The following is a 15706-nucleotide window of genomic DNA, read 5'->3' on the forward strand; positions in this document are numbered from 1 at the left end:
TTCGTTTTTGAATTATTAACGAAAATCCATCCGACCAATCACAGCGCATAGGCGTATTAGCGCTCAGAGCAAAATGCGCGCTACTCGGGCGCTGTGATTGGTCGGATGGATTTTCGTTAATAATTCAAAAACGAACCACCACCCGACATTTTTGCAAAGGAAATTGTGCTTCAGAATCGTCTCACCTACCCCCTCCTCTATTTCTGGTTTTTACACTAATTCTGGGACACCCTGTATAGGGTACGTTAAACCCGGTCAGTGTTTCCTCTAAGGTGAACACACCGTCAGATGAAAGTTCCTTTTGTTTATTCTTCACATTCCATGTTGCTTTCATGCATTAAACATCTCTTGAGTATTTTTATACACATAACACAAAGATCATTTCATTTCAACAATAATATAAAATATAGCATGTTTTACAGAAGATCTATTCGTTTACGTATCGTCTTCTAACCTTTTTCAAAAGGAATATTGGTAGAAGTCCACACTTTTCAAATCCGAGAATAATTATGAAAGTGACGTACAAGTACATTCATCCGTGGTTACTAGAAATATATTTTTCTTCGACCGATGACGATATTGTCAACCTTTCTGGTAAATTTGCTTACTTATTGTTTTATAAATTCAGTTATAAATTTCAGTCGGTTAAAATGGAAACTTTGTGTATCTCGCAACGGAGATAAATGGAGTTACACCATTGCCATAATGAACGACCCATTTCATCCGAAATGAATTCCGCTACTGTACGGTATCGACGAAGACTGACTTCGATGGCTCTCGTAACTATAACATTCGCTATATCGCATCTCCTCGTATTCGGTATATCACAATGATTCAACATATTGACTATTTTATAGATAATCCCTCTTGCTATCCTCATTTTTTGTAATTTTTCTAAAAGCGTACGCTCTAACTCCACGAATTTTGCGGTTTCACCGATTGCTACTTCGTTTTGCAAGAACTTCGGTTTAAGGGGATATTCTAGTCGGGAATTTTGGAAATATTTGATTTTCCATGTTCTTCTGATTTGGAGTTTTAAAAACACCTAAAAAGTTTTCAGTGAAACTTTTCGAACTCTGTTGAAAATAAAACTATATGATTAGACGTTAGGCTTAGAAACAATATCTCAGCTGTACATTATTTTCTTTGATAAGAATTACCCTACATGGACAACGCCACAGGCTTTGTACCATGAATGCGTTAAATAGGCAAACACATAAATAAAAAAAGACCGGTGTCGGAGAAAAATTGTGTAAGGAGTAGAATACAAAGAATGATTGTGTCAAGATTCCAAAGTACAAAGAGAACCCGTGTAATCATTGAGATTCTATTACGTTTAATCAACATTTTAAACATATTTTTCTCGAAACTATATTTTTCATGATAGATGACATGACTTCGCAAAAAATTAATGGACGGATTAGCTTGAAATTCAGTGTGCACGTAATCTGTCCTCTAATAGTGAGAAAAATACGTTTTCGTTAAATTAAGTAACTTTATGTATTATTAAACAAGATAACTTTTATGAAAAAATCGATATTTGTTATTTTGTTACTTTTCGAGATATTTCATTTCTTCTAGTTCGAGCTGTAACCATACTTGTACGAATTACTACAGTGAAGACTGGATAAGTGCGAGACAGGATTGACTGTATAAATGCAAGATATGATGTGCAATATGATCGTAACCGATTGATAACGATTCTGTCGACTGCTTTTTTTTTCTCGGACCTGTTTTCTTCAATCTCTGTCCATTTCTATGTTTGACGTTCGACTCGAGTCAAATGTAAACACAGAAAAGTTTCTTGAGAAATTGATGGGCGTACGAATACATTCTACACCCACTGTATGTAACTTAACGAGATATGTATGAACAATGACGCAAAAATGTCAACTTAATATCTTGATAAAAATTCCATCGATGGCTTATATTTTACCACATCCTGACTAGAATACTCCCTTAACACGCATGTGTACCGTAGTCGTGTCTAATTGTCGTGTCATTCTTATATAACAGCATGTAAGCTTTCGTTTCCCTCTGTCCTTTTACACGATCCTCTCTCTCTCTCTCTCTCTCTCTCTCATGGACGGCGATAAAAAACGTGTGGCGCTTTTGTTACAGATTATTACGACATGCGAGGAACGCTAAATATCCTGAGTCTCTAAAACATCGCGCGGTACGTGCGCGCAATATATACAAGTTCCTCACCTCCCCCTTCCCGGCCCCCCTTTTTGCATTAGATAATCGCTGCTTTAATCCTTTTCAAAGCAGATTGCGACTCTTGCCGCGGAAACTGTCGCGCGCTCCAATGTAATCCATTTACGAGAAGAACCTCCATGGAACGAAACAATGGAACGTTGCGCGTTAATATCGGAATCTCGTGTCCGCGGACAACGTCGGTATATTAATATCAATAATCGGATCCACGTAAACGCTCGTCGACGATACGATCGTCGTCACTTAGAAATTTTCGAATCGAATCGATCGGTTTGAACGGATGGTCCACGTTACATTTGCGATGCGACATCCATCGTTGAATGTACAGGCTTTAAACGAAGCGGCGATTTTTAATAGGTACGTTACACGAGGTATTTACATATAGAGGATTATCTGCTAATGATAATAAACATTTTTTCTATACTGTCTTCATGGAGGTACAGTATTGTCTCGGGATAAGCAACTCGGTCGGGAACGGCGAGTTGCTCATTTCGAGGGAGGTATGCTATTCGGATTGACTTTGTTCTAGAGCGAGTCCATCGAGAACCCGTAGACAAAAAAGTGGGTTCGGTGTAACGGCAAACTATGAAACTTGTGTTGTACTTTGGAGAATGATAGAAGATACACATACTTTCTCATTTTAGCACTAGTAAATCGAACGAATGGAACGTACTGAGGGTGTAGAATGCATTCGTATACCGATCAATTTCCCTAAAAAACTTTTGTGTGAAATTGTAGTTTCGTTAATTTCTTTTTTTATAATCAATGATATTTGACATATTCTCAGAAATGTCTAAGATAGATATAGTCCAAACAACATTTACTTACTGTAATAGTATTATACACGAGTTAATGTAATTCGTGAAATTAACAATTTTGTTGGAAATTGATCAGTGTACGAATACTTTCTACACCCATTGTATGTGTACAACTAACAGTAGTATTTCGGAGAATACACACGCCAGAGAAAGAGAAAACATTACGCGTATTCTGTGCTCTTTTCACTGATCTTTAAACTAAAATAGCGAAAGATTTATGGCTTCTCGTTTTCACGGACCTTTCACATCTTTTCGTATCTCTCACTCGGCGGACGACTTCAAATAAAGAGGTGAGGATAACGAGTTGCTTATTTCGAGGCGGAAAAGAGTTGCTTATTTCGAGACAATACTGTATTATCAAAGTATCCGTAATATTTTATTCCCCTCTGATAAAAAATATCTCGGACACAAAGCCAAACACAAAATTTCAATATTCTTTGGTTTTGTTTTATGGTCACTTTCAAAGGACGCACACCTATAGCTAAATACCCTGTATAAGGTACCTATTAAATGTTAATAGTACGATCAACAAAATTTCGATTAACAGCGCACGCATTCGAGAAGCAGCGATTCATTTCAACTGGCGAGGGAAATGTTTAAACAGTATTGTTTCGCGCGAACAATAAAATCACTGTGGTATACAAATTAAATCAACCGTCCACAAAATATCGACAGATTTTACGGACACGCGAAATTAAGATATATTCGCGAGTACAACTTGTCCATTTTACGTATGACGATAAAATTCACGAGCGCGTCCTGCACTATGAACCAGAGCTGGGCATTATTTAGGTGAAAAGAATTGTTCAAATAAAACATCGAACGAAGATATTTTATTTTTATCGCTAATTCGAAGGTTTCAACCTATAACGAATAAATGTGTTTATTTGACGAATAAAGATACCCTTTCCAGCTTGAAGTGAGGTTTACACTTTTATTTGAATTTTTATTCGAAGCGTTCGAATAGATCCATTCTACGAATAAAGATACTTTATTCATTCGCCAAACGATTCGTCTGCAGCTTAAAATAATGTTATCAGCTTTACATGAATTTTCATTCAAAGTTCACTCGAAGCTTTCGAAATGATTTATTCATCGAATAAAGTTACTTGTTTCATTCAATCCAGCTTACAGTACGGTTTTCTTCTTTACCTGAATTTCTAACCGAAGTGTATTCGAAGCTTTCGAATAGATCTATTCGAATAAAGACGCTTTCTTTTCTCGACGATTGAAAGGATTAAGGCATCCTTATTCGCCGAATAAATATTCTTGGAACGAATAAATAGATCTATTATAATAACAGATAGAATTTCTTTAAATTTCGCCCATCTCTAGAGTAAACCCCATACGAAATTATAATTTCGCTATACCGTGCGATCGTTTCGGTTAAATTTATACAATCGTTATTCGTTTAATTGTGCGGTGCAATTTTAAACTACGCATTGAGCTTTCTTCGAATCTGCGAGAATATAATTGGCTAAAATAACGGTTCACGATTTCACGAACCTCTTTACTAGCAAACAAAAGTATCAACGGAGCAAAATGCATCGTTTTAGTGTTTCGTTCTTAACTCGGTAATATTTCGTTGCGCACGGACAAACGTGTCTATGTTGATAACGACGAACGCTATCGAACATTCGATTTATCATCCAATATAAAATACGTCGACACATTCGCGCTATTAAAAAAAAAATAATAATCGAAGCTTCCTACGTATGGCAACTACACAAATTCCGTCGATAGCCTTCACTCGTTGATAATACAGATTATATTTCTATCTCAAGGCAAATATATTTCACTGTTAGAATTACTCGATCTCGCCAAACACGTTTTGTGCACGTTTTACGTATCGTATCGTACCGTTTAAAATTACTATTCAGTTTCCCACTGTGTCCTACACGTAGGAAAAGCACTTTGTGCGTATGCTAATACGTGATATCGTTAATTGAACCCCGTCGAGTAAAATAAAAGCTCGAAAAGTTTCGGCACAAAGGTGAAAAATGAAAATTAAAAACACGACCCGCTACGGAAACAACTGTAAACAACAATCTCGGAGCGAATTGTAAACCCTCTCCTACTATCTCGCGTTATCGTGCATACTTTGCATACTGTAAATAACTCGAACTAATTATTACTAAAGCGCGCGGCAACGAGTGGAACGTTCCTTATACTATTTCGTTTTATCGATAAGTTTCACGAGTCACTCGAGTTATTTACACGCGCACTCGCGTTAGAATGTACTTTTAAACGTACATAGGGGATAAAAACCATAGCGATACAAAGAAAAATTTATTTAAAGTATTTACTAGTACGCATAGATGTAATCTATACATTCAAGTTCGTTGAAGGAAAAGGTTTTTCTCAAAATTAGAAAAAAAAAAAATTAATCTCCCCGCTACGACTTTCATCCCCGTGTATGTGACCTGCTCCCAAGGGAAACACCATATAGACAAAAACAATTTTTTGGCATCCATTATTTTGTTCATTTTTGAAAAATTAACGCGTGGAAAATGATCGGAGTATTATTAAAAGACAATGACTTTCCTTGACAATCACAGCAAAATTCGAACTCATTTTACTTACTAACGGATCGTTGTCCGGGTATGTACTTAGCCATATTATATTATATTAACAATCAAATTTTTATAGACATTCGTACGTTTCTTTCCTTTCCCATTCGTATTTTTTTTTAAATTTTATTTGCGTTGCATATTATACCACTTACACTTGTTTGTTTTAACTCTCGTTTAGTATAAAATTTGTTCTAGACCCTACATTGCATTAACCCGAAGAGGACTGCGTTTTAGATCGAATAAGACTCGATTTATCCGAAATGCCAAGGAGAATCATTGTTTTTTTTTTTTTTAAATTATTTCGTATAATTTGTTTCCACTAAAAATCATGATCTCAACCCATGAGTCACCTTGCTTCGGAGTAGGTCACATATTTTGTTTAATTCGTTTTTTAATTATTTTGTTACATTTAAATACTAATATAGGCCATGGCATCATTTTCTTTAATATATATAAAAAGGTCTGACATAATCGAAGTTCAGGCTTTGTATTTGATAGAATTCGAAAGTTTCAAATTAAACATTAGCGAACACGAAATAACACGCTACTAATAAAATTTTGTACTTGTTACGAAAGCAATACTTTGTTTATTGCACAACTCCTAAATAAAACTGACAAGGGAAGTTCGGTGATTGATACACGGCGAAAAAATTGTATGTTGACAGAAATGAAGTACATGGGAACCCAATTGCAGTGAATTTTTCCATTTTTATTCAAAGACGATTTTAAGAGATTCCTTCAAAATAATAAACTCAGGTTATTTATATTTTTGCTAATATCTCTGGTATCATTAAAGGTATTGAACAAATTTTAGATACAAGATTAAATGTTTTTCAACAGGCGATTACTTTCAAATTCTTAAGAAAATCTTTTTTCCATTTTTGTAAATTGGGAGAACTACGAATTGTGGAAGATAAGGTAACTTTTTACGTATATTTCCGTCCAAAAAGAGCTATAAAATACTTTTCCGATAGTTTTATATTTTTTGTTAAATTCGTCCCAAAAACACACTGTTTCCCGTTGAAATTCATTAACCGACTTCATAAAGGAGGAGATTACTCAATTCGACATGTATAACTTTTTTTTTTTACCCAATCAAGTGTTATGATTTTCTCAAATTTCAGTCGAGGATTCTGACCGAAATTTTTATCCATTCAGTACACAATAAAGGATACGTATCTATATTGCACACTAACTCAAAGTTGATAACAGATAGAAAAAAATTGGTTAGACGAAAGTTGTACAGTATGGAGCACCCACAAAATCGCGAACACAATCTTTATGCAGCTGATGGTGGAAAGATTCATGGTGAAGGAAATATGATCAAAATTAATGTTTTTTTTTTTTTAATTTCTTACCACGGTGTTATAGAATGTTGAAAACAATTAAATTGTATCGATATCTCTTACGTTTTCAGATAAATATAAATGAATAACCAGAATTATTTCAAAGCGGTGTTTCCACACCTGAAACTGTTTTCGGGTAAAAATGGAAAAGGGCACTGCGATTAGGTTCCCATGAATTTTATTTCTGGAAAAAAATTCAAATTTGTCGGCGCGTATCAATTGCCCAACTTCCCTTGCGAGCTATTTAATAATGCACTAGTCTTGCGGCGCTGGCCATCTAAAATCAATATTTTACGTATGTACTACTTCGAAAATTCGAATCGTGATAGATGTTTTACATCAGACCTCTGTATGCACGAAAGCCGATAATCTAATACCAGAGGCAATATTGCCTCGCATCGAATACTTTATTCTTGATTCAGAATATTAATTACTTGTTAGGCTTCGAACGCCTCATATGCACATCACTGATGGAACCGAAATTCGTTGACATAACAATTTTAAACGTCGTTGGAAAAAAAATTCAATACAACAAGTTTGTACTATAAATTATATGTAGATGCATTAACCTCGTGCACTGTTATTACATGCCACGGGCGTCGAGAGATTTTTCTTCGGGAGTTGAAAATGTCGCGCGATACGCGTAAGTAATAAATTATTTTGAGAAGAAAATATAATAAAAACTAAAAAATACTCTTTTTCTAAGTGCGAACTAGCTGTGATAGAACAAATATTAGAAGCTGTTTGTATCACTAACTATCAAATACGAGGAAATGTTGGCAGCGCAAGAGGTTAATATAAAAAGTATTCACGTGAAATATATGAAAACAAAAGAAAAAAAATTGTAGTACGAAAGTTTTAAAAATATTTGTTCCGAGGAGACTATGTGCGCGTCATAGAATATATCACAACAAGAAAATAATGTCAGAAGACGAAAACGTTTAATTTAATGAAATACGAATAAATACGCTTAAAGCTATGATTCTCGACTGCTGTTTAAAAAATTAGCTGAGTCGGTATACGAAACCATTATAGTCACTTCATGACGAGATCTTACGCGAAGAAGTAAAAAGATTTTCTATAGAATTATGTATGCATCGTGCAATAAAAAACGCTCAATTCCATAGTGTTTAGTCGATGGTAGAAAATTGATGTGTACGCGCGTATAGAGATGGCGGTCTCGTATTATCAAGACGATGAACAGTCGATATCTCCGACGAATTTTTCTATATTCTCTCTCTTTTTTTTTAGTCTTAAACCGATGCTGAATTAGTTTTCTTTTAAAAAATCTAGTCGCATCCTTGGAGATAGTTGGCATTGTTTTTCGTTCGATCGATGCATGACTTATCGTTACTATTTTGTACACTTATTATACAGGGATGGGATATCAATCGTTCGACGTTCATTAATACTATGAAATTATACGTGAATGAAAAAAGAAAAAGAAAAACGAGTCATAGTAACCTATATACGATGGAAGTCAGACGACCCATTCTGTTTGTTTCTTTTTTTTTTTTTCGTTTTGGCAGGTATGTTTCACTTTTGTAAGGAAAAGTGACTTTTCGGAAAGACGATGCGTGATCGTACCGCAACCTCCGATACTTGCATGATATTTTCAACATTTACAAAATATTACATTTCCCTGAACGTCTCCGTTTCCGCCGGTTCTTTTCCAGTTCGGCCGGAGGTTGATTTCTGATTATACGAACAACCTAGGACAAAATTATTCAAACCTCTTAACTGTTCTAGTCAACTTGTTGTATCGGCCTTATCCACCTATTCTCTTAACCCCCTACCTCGTGAAATGCTGCGTCTACATTTAACGGCGGATCTTTGGCAGAAGTTTCAATGTAAGGTATACCCAAACGATGCGCCAACTCCCTTCCCTGTTCCTCTGTAACTTTTCTCAAATGTACCAAGTCAACTTTGTTGGCTACCAGAAGCATTGGATACACATCTCTATCTTTTACCCTAAGTATTTGGGTATAAAAATTCATGATATTCTCGTACGACTGTTTGTCAGTCACGGAATACACTAACAGAAACCCATCACCCTTGCGCATGTATTGTTCACGCATGGCACTAAATTCTTCTTGACCAGCTGTATCTAGCACTGTTAGATACAAATAAACCTTTGTACACGTAAGAATGTGTTACGCATTCAGTATAGCGTGTCAAGCATTATCCAAGAAATAGCAGATAGCAATTCTATGAGTTGAATGCGACAAAGCGGGTGATGTGTTAAGGGAAAAGTTTACTTACCATCTAGAATGCACCATTGTTTATCTACCTCTGTATGTTGAATGTAACTGTCTTCGATGGTGGGATCATAATCAGTGACAAATAACTTTTGAAAGAACTGTATGGTGAGTGCGCTCTTTCCAACACCTCCATCACCAACTACGACTAACTTGAAAGTCATAAGGTTGTCATTATTAGGAGGTCGTGTCATACCGCCTTTTGTTTTCCCACCCCCTCCCCCGCTGCTCTTCCTTCTTCTGCCTATTCTGTCAACTCTTTTAATGTGTCTTTAGCAACTTGTCTCTTGTAAATTGTCAAGCTTTGCTATCTAGCCAAAGTGCCCTGAAAGGATTAACGCGATTAGACCAATAACATCGGCAACATACTGTCACGAATATTTTAAAGATTTCAACGTAACAACAGAATTAACAAATACATTTACATGAACTCGTGAAACGAAAAATAACATTCAGCGTGTGTGTCAATTACACTTAACAAGACAAAATTAGATGAGAAATTTCCGGCGTATAAAGAGGCCCTGACAGCCTGTGATATTTCCTAAGAATGTACCAAACTAATCTATTCATCGACAAAATAAAGAATACTCACCTTACATGATCTGCCACTCCTGCTTCACGATCTTCCAGCTGTCAGTTTGAGCCACTGTTACGGATAGGCATCTCACGAGATTTTACCGAGGCCCTCCGACTGCGCCATATGCGACACGTCCACAGAACTAAATAGAGAAGGAGGACCAGCAGCAAATATAGAGGGAAATTCGATTCAATTTAAACTGTTTATACTGTGTAGAAATAAGAAGTTGACTAACGGTTTGATCAAATATGATATAACCTTCTAAATTATACAAGAGATTCCATTGTATAATTTAAAAGGTTATACTTCGGCTAGGAAGTTATTTAGCTTCTAAAATACTTCTACAGTTATCTAAATAGGCGTGAGTCTCTATCTAGCAGCAAATGTAAGAACTATTTCACGACAAACTTGGGAGTTAAGATATCGAGGGCATTAATAATCATTTCTGATTAGTTCGATATTTTCACCGCTAGATGAAAGGGTAAAAGATAGGCTGTCCATGTACTGTGAACGAGTGAGGTTACAAATTTTTCGTTCCCAAACATGACGAAAAGAAAAAAAAAATAAATTTTTCTTTCTTTTCTAAGTAAGAAATAAATGGTAAGAGAGGAAGGGGAAAGATACTCATATGCAAACTAAAAAGTATTACTTTAAAGTAAGCCCAGTATTACTTTAAAGAAAGATAAAGCCTTATAAAAGTCTAAGTTAAAATTTACTTGAAAGTTTAAGAAATGAATAAGGTACTATGTGTTCAAAAAAAAAAAAAAAAAAAAAAAAATAGAGAATATAAGAAAAAGCTTTTCCTCGTTGGAAAATATCAAGTCAGATGAATAAAAACTAGTTTTAATTATTAATACGAATGTTTGAGAGCAAATACAACTTCAACTCCTAAATTATAGTTGAGTAATTATCCTTACTCCCGAATAAAAAACAAAAAATAAAAAATCCCAAAATCTAAAAAAACTCCTCATCCAGACACTTGCGTTATTCAGACTGCGTTATATTAATATTAATAAATATAAGTTAGCTGTAAGATGAATGCCGTCCAAAAGATGTAAAAGTAAAATAGTTATACTTTGGTTTGGTTTAAGGTAAAATAAGGGATTGAAGATTAAGAAAAGTGTACGGAAAGGTTATATGTTTATTAATTTAGCAACACTTAGTAGTGTAATAAGTATACGCATACGCAAACATGACGACTGCTCTTTTCTAGTAGCCAATAGCTGAAGAGAACCAAGAGAACCACCAATTTAATATTTTCATTTCTAACTTTTTAATTAGAAATTAAAAATTTAAATAATTCTAGCAACACTTGGTAATTTATCGCTTAGCGAGCAATGGCCTTTTTAAATGCATCGAATGCACCTCTTATGTACTTAGAATCGGAACCCGAAAAACGCCTGAGTTTCGTCTCTGTGAGAGTATCTTGGTATTCTGTGCTTATAATAGTTTACAGTGCGCGAACATCCCAAACAATGAATTCTTAACCCTACATTTGCCTATATTATTGATGTATAAAGCGTCTTTATCCAAGTACGTATCTATTCATTATACTGTGCTGTGCAGTAGTCTATTTCAATTCATTCGATATAAGTGTTTATAATGATGGAAGAGTGGCAAATTAAGATAGCAACAGGAATGTGCAATGTTTTCGATACGACGGGAAAGTACCAAATGTTACAAGAAGTGGGCCATGGATCTTTCGGACGAGTATACAAAGCGGTTACTCGATCAGGTTGTAAAACAGTAGCTTACAAAGTAATCGAAAAGGTAAACAGATATCCGTGGAGCATCGACATTCGCGTTTTCTCTCGTTCCTTTCTTTCTATACTTTCTTATCTTTTCTTTTGTGTCGATGATGATACAAACCGAACCCTATCATGCAGCGTGGCAGATCATCAAAGGAATTGAAAAGCTTACGCCAAGAGCATGAAATTCAAAGTCAACTTTTTCATCCAAACATACTACAAATGCTCGATTCCTTTGAAACCAAAAATAAGGTACCGATGCATGTTTCACACAGATATAAACGCTATATATGTTATATAGCATGAAAGAATTTTTCCTTCAGATAGTAGTCGTGACTCAATATGTCAGTCAGAGTTTATGCCGTCTGTTAGACGAAACAGGTGGTTACCTGCCCGAAAACACTGTGCAAAAATTAACTTGCAATCTTGTTTCTGGTCTCCACTACTTGCACTCCAAAAGAATATTACACAGGTCAGAGATTTGATGCTTTAGCATATTTTTCAATGCTAACAAGCCATTCCTCCTTTAGGGATCTTAAACCACAAAATGTACTCATTAAACATAATGGAGAGGCAGTCTTATGTGACTTTGGATTCGCTCGTAGTATGAGTACAAAGACACAAGTGTTAACTTCTATAAAAGGAACACCGTTATACATGGCTCCAGAGCTTATAGAAGAACATCCTTATGATCATAATGCAGATCTATGGTATGTTAAATTTGGCAGGTACAGGTTTGATATACACAGTATACAAACCATTCTATTTTCAGGTCGCTTGGTTGCATAGTTTATCAAATGATTCAAGGTCATCCACCTTTTCGAACAGATTCTATTTTACATTTAATCGAATTGATAAGATTTGAATCAATAAGTTGGCCAGATTCTTATATCATGTCTCAGAACTGCAAAAGCTTCCTACAGGTTGTAATACATTTACATTGATCTTCCTGGTTACCTAAGTGTTCCATCTGAATTTCATCGCCTGACAATAATCCGTTTGTAAATAGGGATTACTACAGAAAAATCCTTCACAAAGGTTAACATGGCCTGCTCTTATAGAGCATCCTTTCCTCGAAAAATCTCTTTTAAATATCAACAGAGCTATGCCTACACCATTTGCTACACCTGTGTTGACAAGTCAAGCTAAACAAAAGCATACGCAACTGCACGATATCGATACGAATCTTACCGATTCGCAGGCTAAGTATGTATAATTCAGTAGAACATATTTCGCGCAGTAATAAGTTCCATCGACTACAAATCATACGTCTATGTGCACATACGAATTATATGAACGAGTTTGTATATTGACATGAATCTCGATTAACGATAGTTCCGTATTGACACAGATTTTTACGGGACACTGTCCCAATGGTGTATGGAAGAGCTCTGGATACAATGGCAGATCGTAAACGCGTGCCACCGCTTACGTCAATTCCGGAAAGCAAAAGTCTGTCCTGCAAACACGACGGACCGTTCAAAGCATCATTAGCGCATAACGTGTTCGCAGACTGTACCAAGTTGTGTCATTGCGTTGAACAAAGACAAATGCAAAACCGAGAAACTGAAGAAGCAATAAACAACAACGGGTTCGTTGATCCCGAAGACGATACGTCGAGTCTCGAGGAATTAGGTGTTTCACCAGAGACTGAAGCATTCTATTGTCACAGACACGAATCTTATCCAGGGAAAGATAATTCAGCGGTTGACGATGATTTGCATAATAACAGATTACCCGATTGGAATCCGAAAGCTGATGAAAGTCCAATCGAAACCGAAGAATGGGTCGTATTTTTGCAAAAATCAATGGAGGAAATAATGAACGGCGAACTAGACTCGTTACTACAAGAAAACTGCACTTCGGTATTGATATCTCCATTGAAAAACTTGACGGTTAATTGTCGAGTTGTCAAATACATTGCTTGTCTTTTGTCCCTGCCATTTGCTCTTGGACTACAGCGACCCATTCTCTTCAAGATACAACGAGTATATTTGGACGTAAAGGTTGTACCGAATCTAGTCTACGCTTTAAAAGTTTTAATGTCCGAGCGACCGGAGTCACACGAAAAATTTGATCCGTCAAACGCAAAAACCAGATTGGCGTCTAAATTGACCTCGGACGAACTACAGACCTTGGAATATTCGGTGCTACTACTTTGTAATCTGATTCATGCTCGGCACAAATTTATCACTCAATTTTGTACAGCTATTTCTACCGTGAATGGATTCGCATTTCTACAGCAATTGTTGCTTTTGAAGAAAAAGAAGCCACGTTTAGTTGCGGATCTCATTGCGATCTTCAACCATGTATTGCGATGCAACCCGAAAAAAGATCCTCTAGTCAAACAAGTCATGTCATTTCCGTCGATGTCGTGTAAGTTTCACGGCGTAAATCATCGTTTATTCTTACCAAGAAACGCTCGTATCGGTTTGTCGTTCTCTGCTAATTTTATCATAGAGTAGCTTTGCAGAGGCGAAATTCTTATCGGGAATTCTGGGTGGAAGATGTATCCTCTCGATAAGATACTCCGACACTTTGCCAGCATTGTAGCTTGGTTTTTTTTTTTATAACAAAAGTGCTCATGTTGTGGTTCACTGGTTACAAATACAAGTTATGATTGCTCGGTTGAACAAAACCAGGATAGTTTAATACTATCGGTTAATAAAGAAAACGCCAGTCTCTATGACCAAGGAACTACACCAACGACCATTTCCGAAGAAGCTAATCGCAATGTTGGGTGAAACTAAGGAGTACCTTGTCCAAAAGATACCGTCTACACAGAGAAAGTTTGGTTAGACTACTTTGCAAGAATAGCCTGTATTCTTATTAATATTAGATTAATATGAATAAAATGTACTTTTCATGAAAGGGCATGCGCATAAACAGTTCATTCAATTGGTTACGCACTCCGAGGAAGTAATTAGAAAGAGAACCTGTGACCTGATAAAACTATTGGGCTGCCGTTGGCACAGGCATATGGTAAATATTTGGACTTACGCTTTGAGAAACGCATTAGAGAAGTTAATGGTATCCGATCCCGACCAAACCGTAAGACTTGTAAGTAATAGATAGCTTGGAGAAAAAATTCACTATAACGGAAACTTTAGATCATATACGTGGGATATTTTCAGGCCGCAAAACATGCAGTCATCGAAATAAAGAAACTGAGTGACGAAAAATGAGGAGCAACGTATCCATTGACACTTTCGTGTCTGACGATGCGGGATTACGTGTTATTGTTTTTGAATAACACGACCGTTGACATAACCCAACTCTTTCTCGTGAGGTGACGCTGATCGATTTTGACATGTTGCAACGTCTCCTTTTAAAAACATCTAAATATATGATATTTTATAAATATGCCTGAACACATTTGCACCATCATACCACCGATGAATAAATTTGAAAATCTGTGGAAAAACTTTTATCAAACTAAAGGTTATGCAAATTACTACGCGTAGCAGTCTACAGTTAAAGATCACTCTACGATAAGAGCTGAAATTAGCTGAGGAAGATGTGTCAAATATACAAAATCAAATGTGAACAGTATAGTAAAACGGATTGGTGCAGAGGCATCAGTTTCAAGTGTACGTGCATTGATAGCGGCAACACTAAACTACCAAACCAATAGACAGATGACGGATCCCTATCATCTGATATAATATCTTTTACAGTATTCTATTCCCTCGCATTTTTGTATGTAACAAAATAAATGAAAGTAATTTTTTTATTAAACAGCATTGTGTTATTGTCGACGACACCGTCGTCTACGTCGTATCATTATTACTTTTACAAAAACATAATACGGAGATTCGCCTTAGACGAAATAGAAGTAATTACAGGGAATTAAAGATCCAATCGATGGATATATCTTCCGACGAGTCGTTGTTTCCTTCAGGTCGCCGACCGTGGCACTCTTCTTCATACATCTTTTGTATTTTTAATATATCCTTTCCACTGAGTCCTTTTCGTTGACCAAGCTTCACCTTTTCTTTCTTTGAAATATTAACAAAATAAGTGAACTAATTTTGAACTAGTTATGATCATAAATTAATTATTGGTTACTGTGTCAAAAAACCAATATATTTTTTTTTATTTAGAAAGAAATCGAAATTTACTTACTTTTGGTGTGATGGTCGGTTCACCATTTTTTGAGAATGCATGAG

At 35.9% G+C, this 15706-nt stretch overlaps 2 protein-coding genes across 2 annotated transcripts; one reads left to right on the forward strand and one right to left on the reverse strand.

Annotated features, from left to right (window-relative positions):
* Positions 1 to 3851: 3851 nt before the first annotated feature.
* LOC128892821 (ras-related protein M-Ras-like) lies at positions 3852 to 10168 on the reverse strand. The gene is made up of 5 exons (XM_054153384.1): positions 10025 to 10168; positions 9805 to 9931; positions 9217 to 9537; positions 8751 to 9067; positions 3852 to 8666 (listed from the first exon to the last, which is right to left on the reverse strand). The coding sequence occupies exons 3-5, from the start codon at positions 9404 to 9406 to the stop codon at positions 8577 to 8579; spliced, it is 597 nt and encodes a 198-aa protein (XP_054009359.1). The 5' UTR covers positions 9407 to 9537; positions 9805 to 9931; positions 10025 to 10168; the 3' UTR covers positions 3852 to 8576.
* A 931-nt stretch (positions 10169 to 11099) lies between these two features.
* Positions 11100 to 15305, forward strand: LOC128892820 (serine/threonine-protein kinase fused-like). Its single transcript, XM_054153383.1, has 9 exons — positions 11100 to 11559; positions 11676 to 11789; positions 11861 to 12009; positions 12068 to 12247; positions 12310 to 12460; positions 12547 to 12743; positions 12889 to 13913; positions 14410 to 14597; positions 14672 to 15305. The coding sequence occupies exons 1-9, from the start codon at positions 11392 to 11394 to the stop codon at positions 14720 to 14722; spliced, it is 2223 nt and encodes a 740-aa protein (XP_054009358.1). The 5' UTR covers positions 11100 to 11391; the 3' UTR covers positions 14723 to 15305.
* The last annotated feature ends 401 nt before the right edge of the window (positions 15306 to 15706 follow it).

The sequence above is a fragment of the Hylaeus anthracinus genome, unplaced genomic scaffold (assembly GCF_026225885.1).
Source record: "Hylaeus anthracinus isolate JK02 unplaced genomic scaffold, UHH_iyHylAnth1.0_haploid 18772, whole genome shotgun sequence".
Classification (NCBI taxonomy): Eukaryota; Metazoa; Arthropoda; class Insecta; order Hymenoptera; family Colletidae; genus Hylaeus; species Hylaeus anthracinus.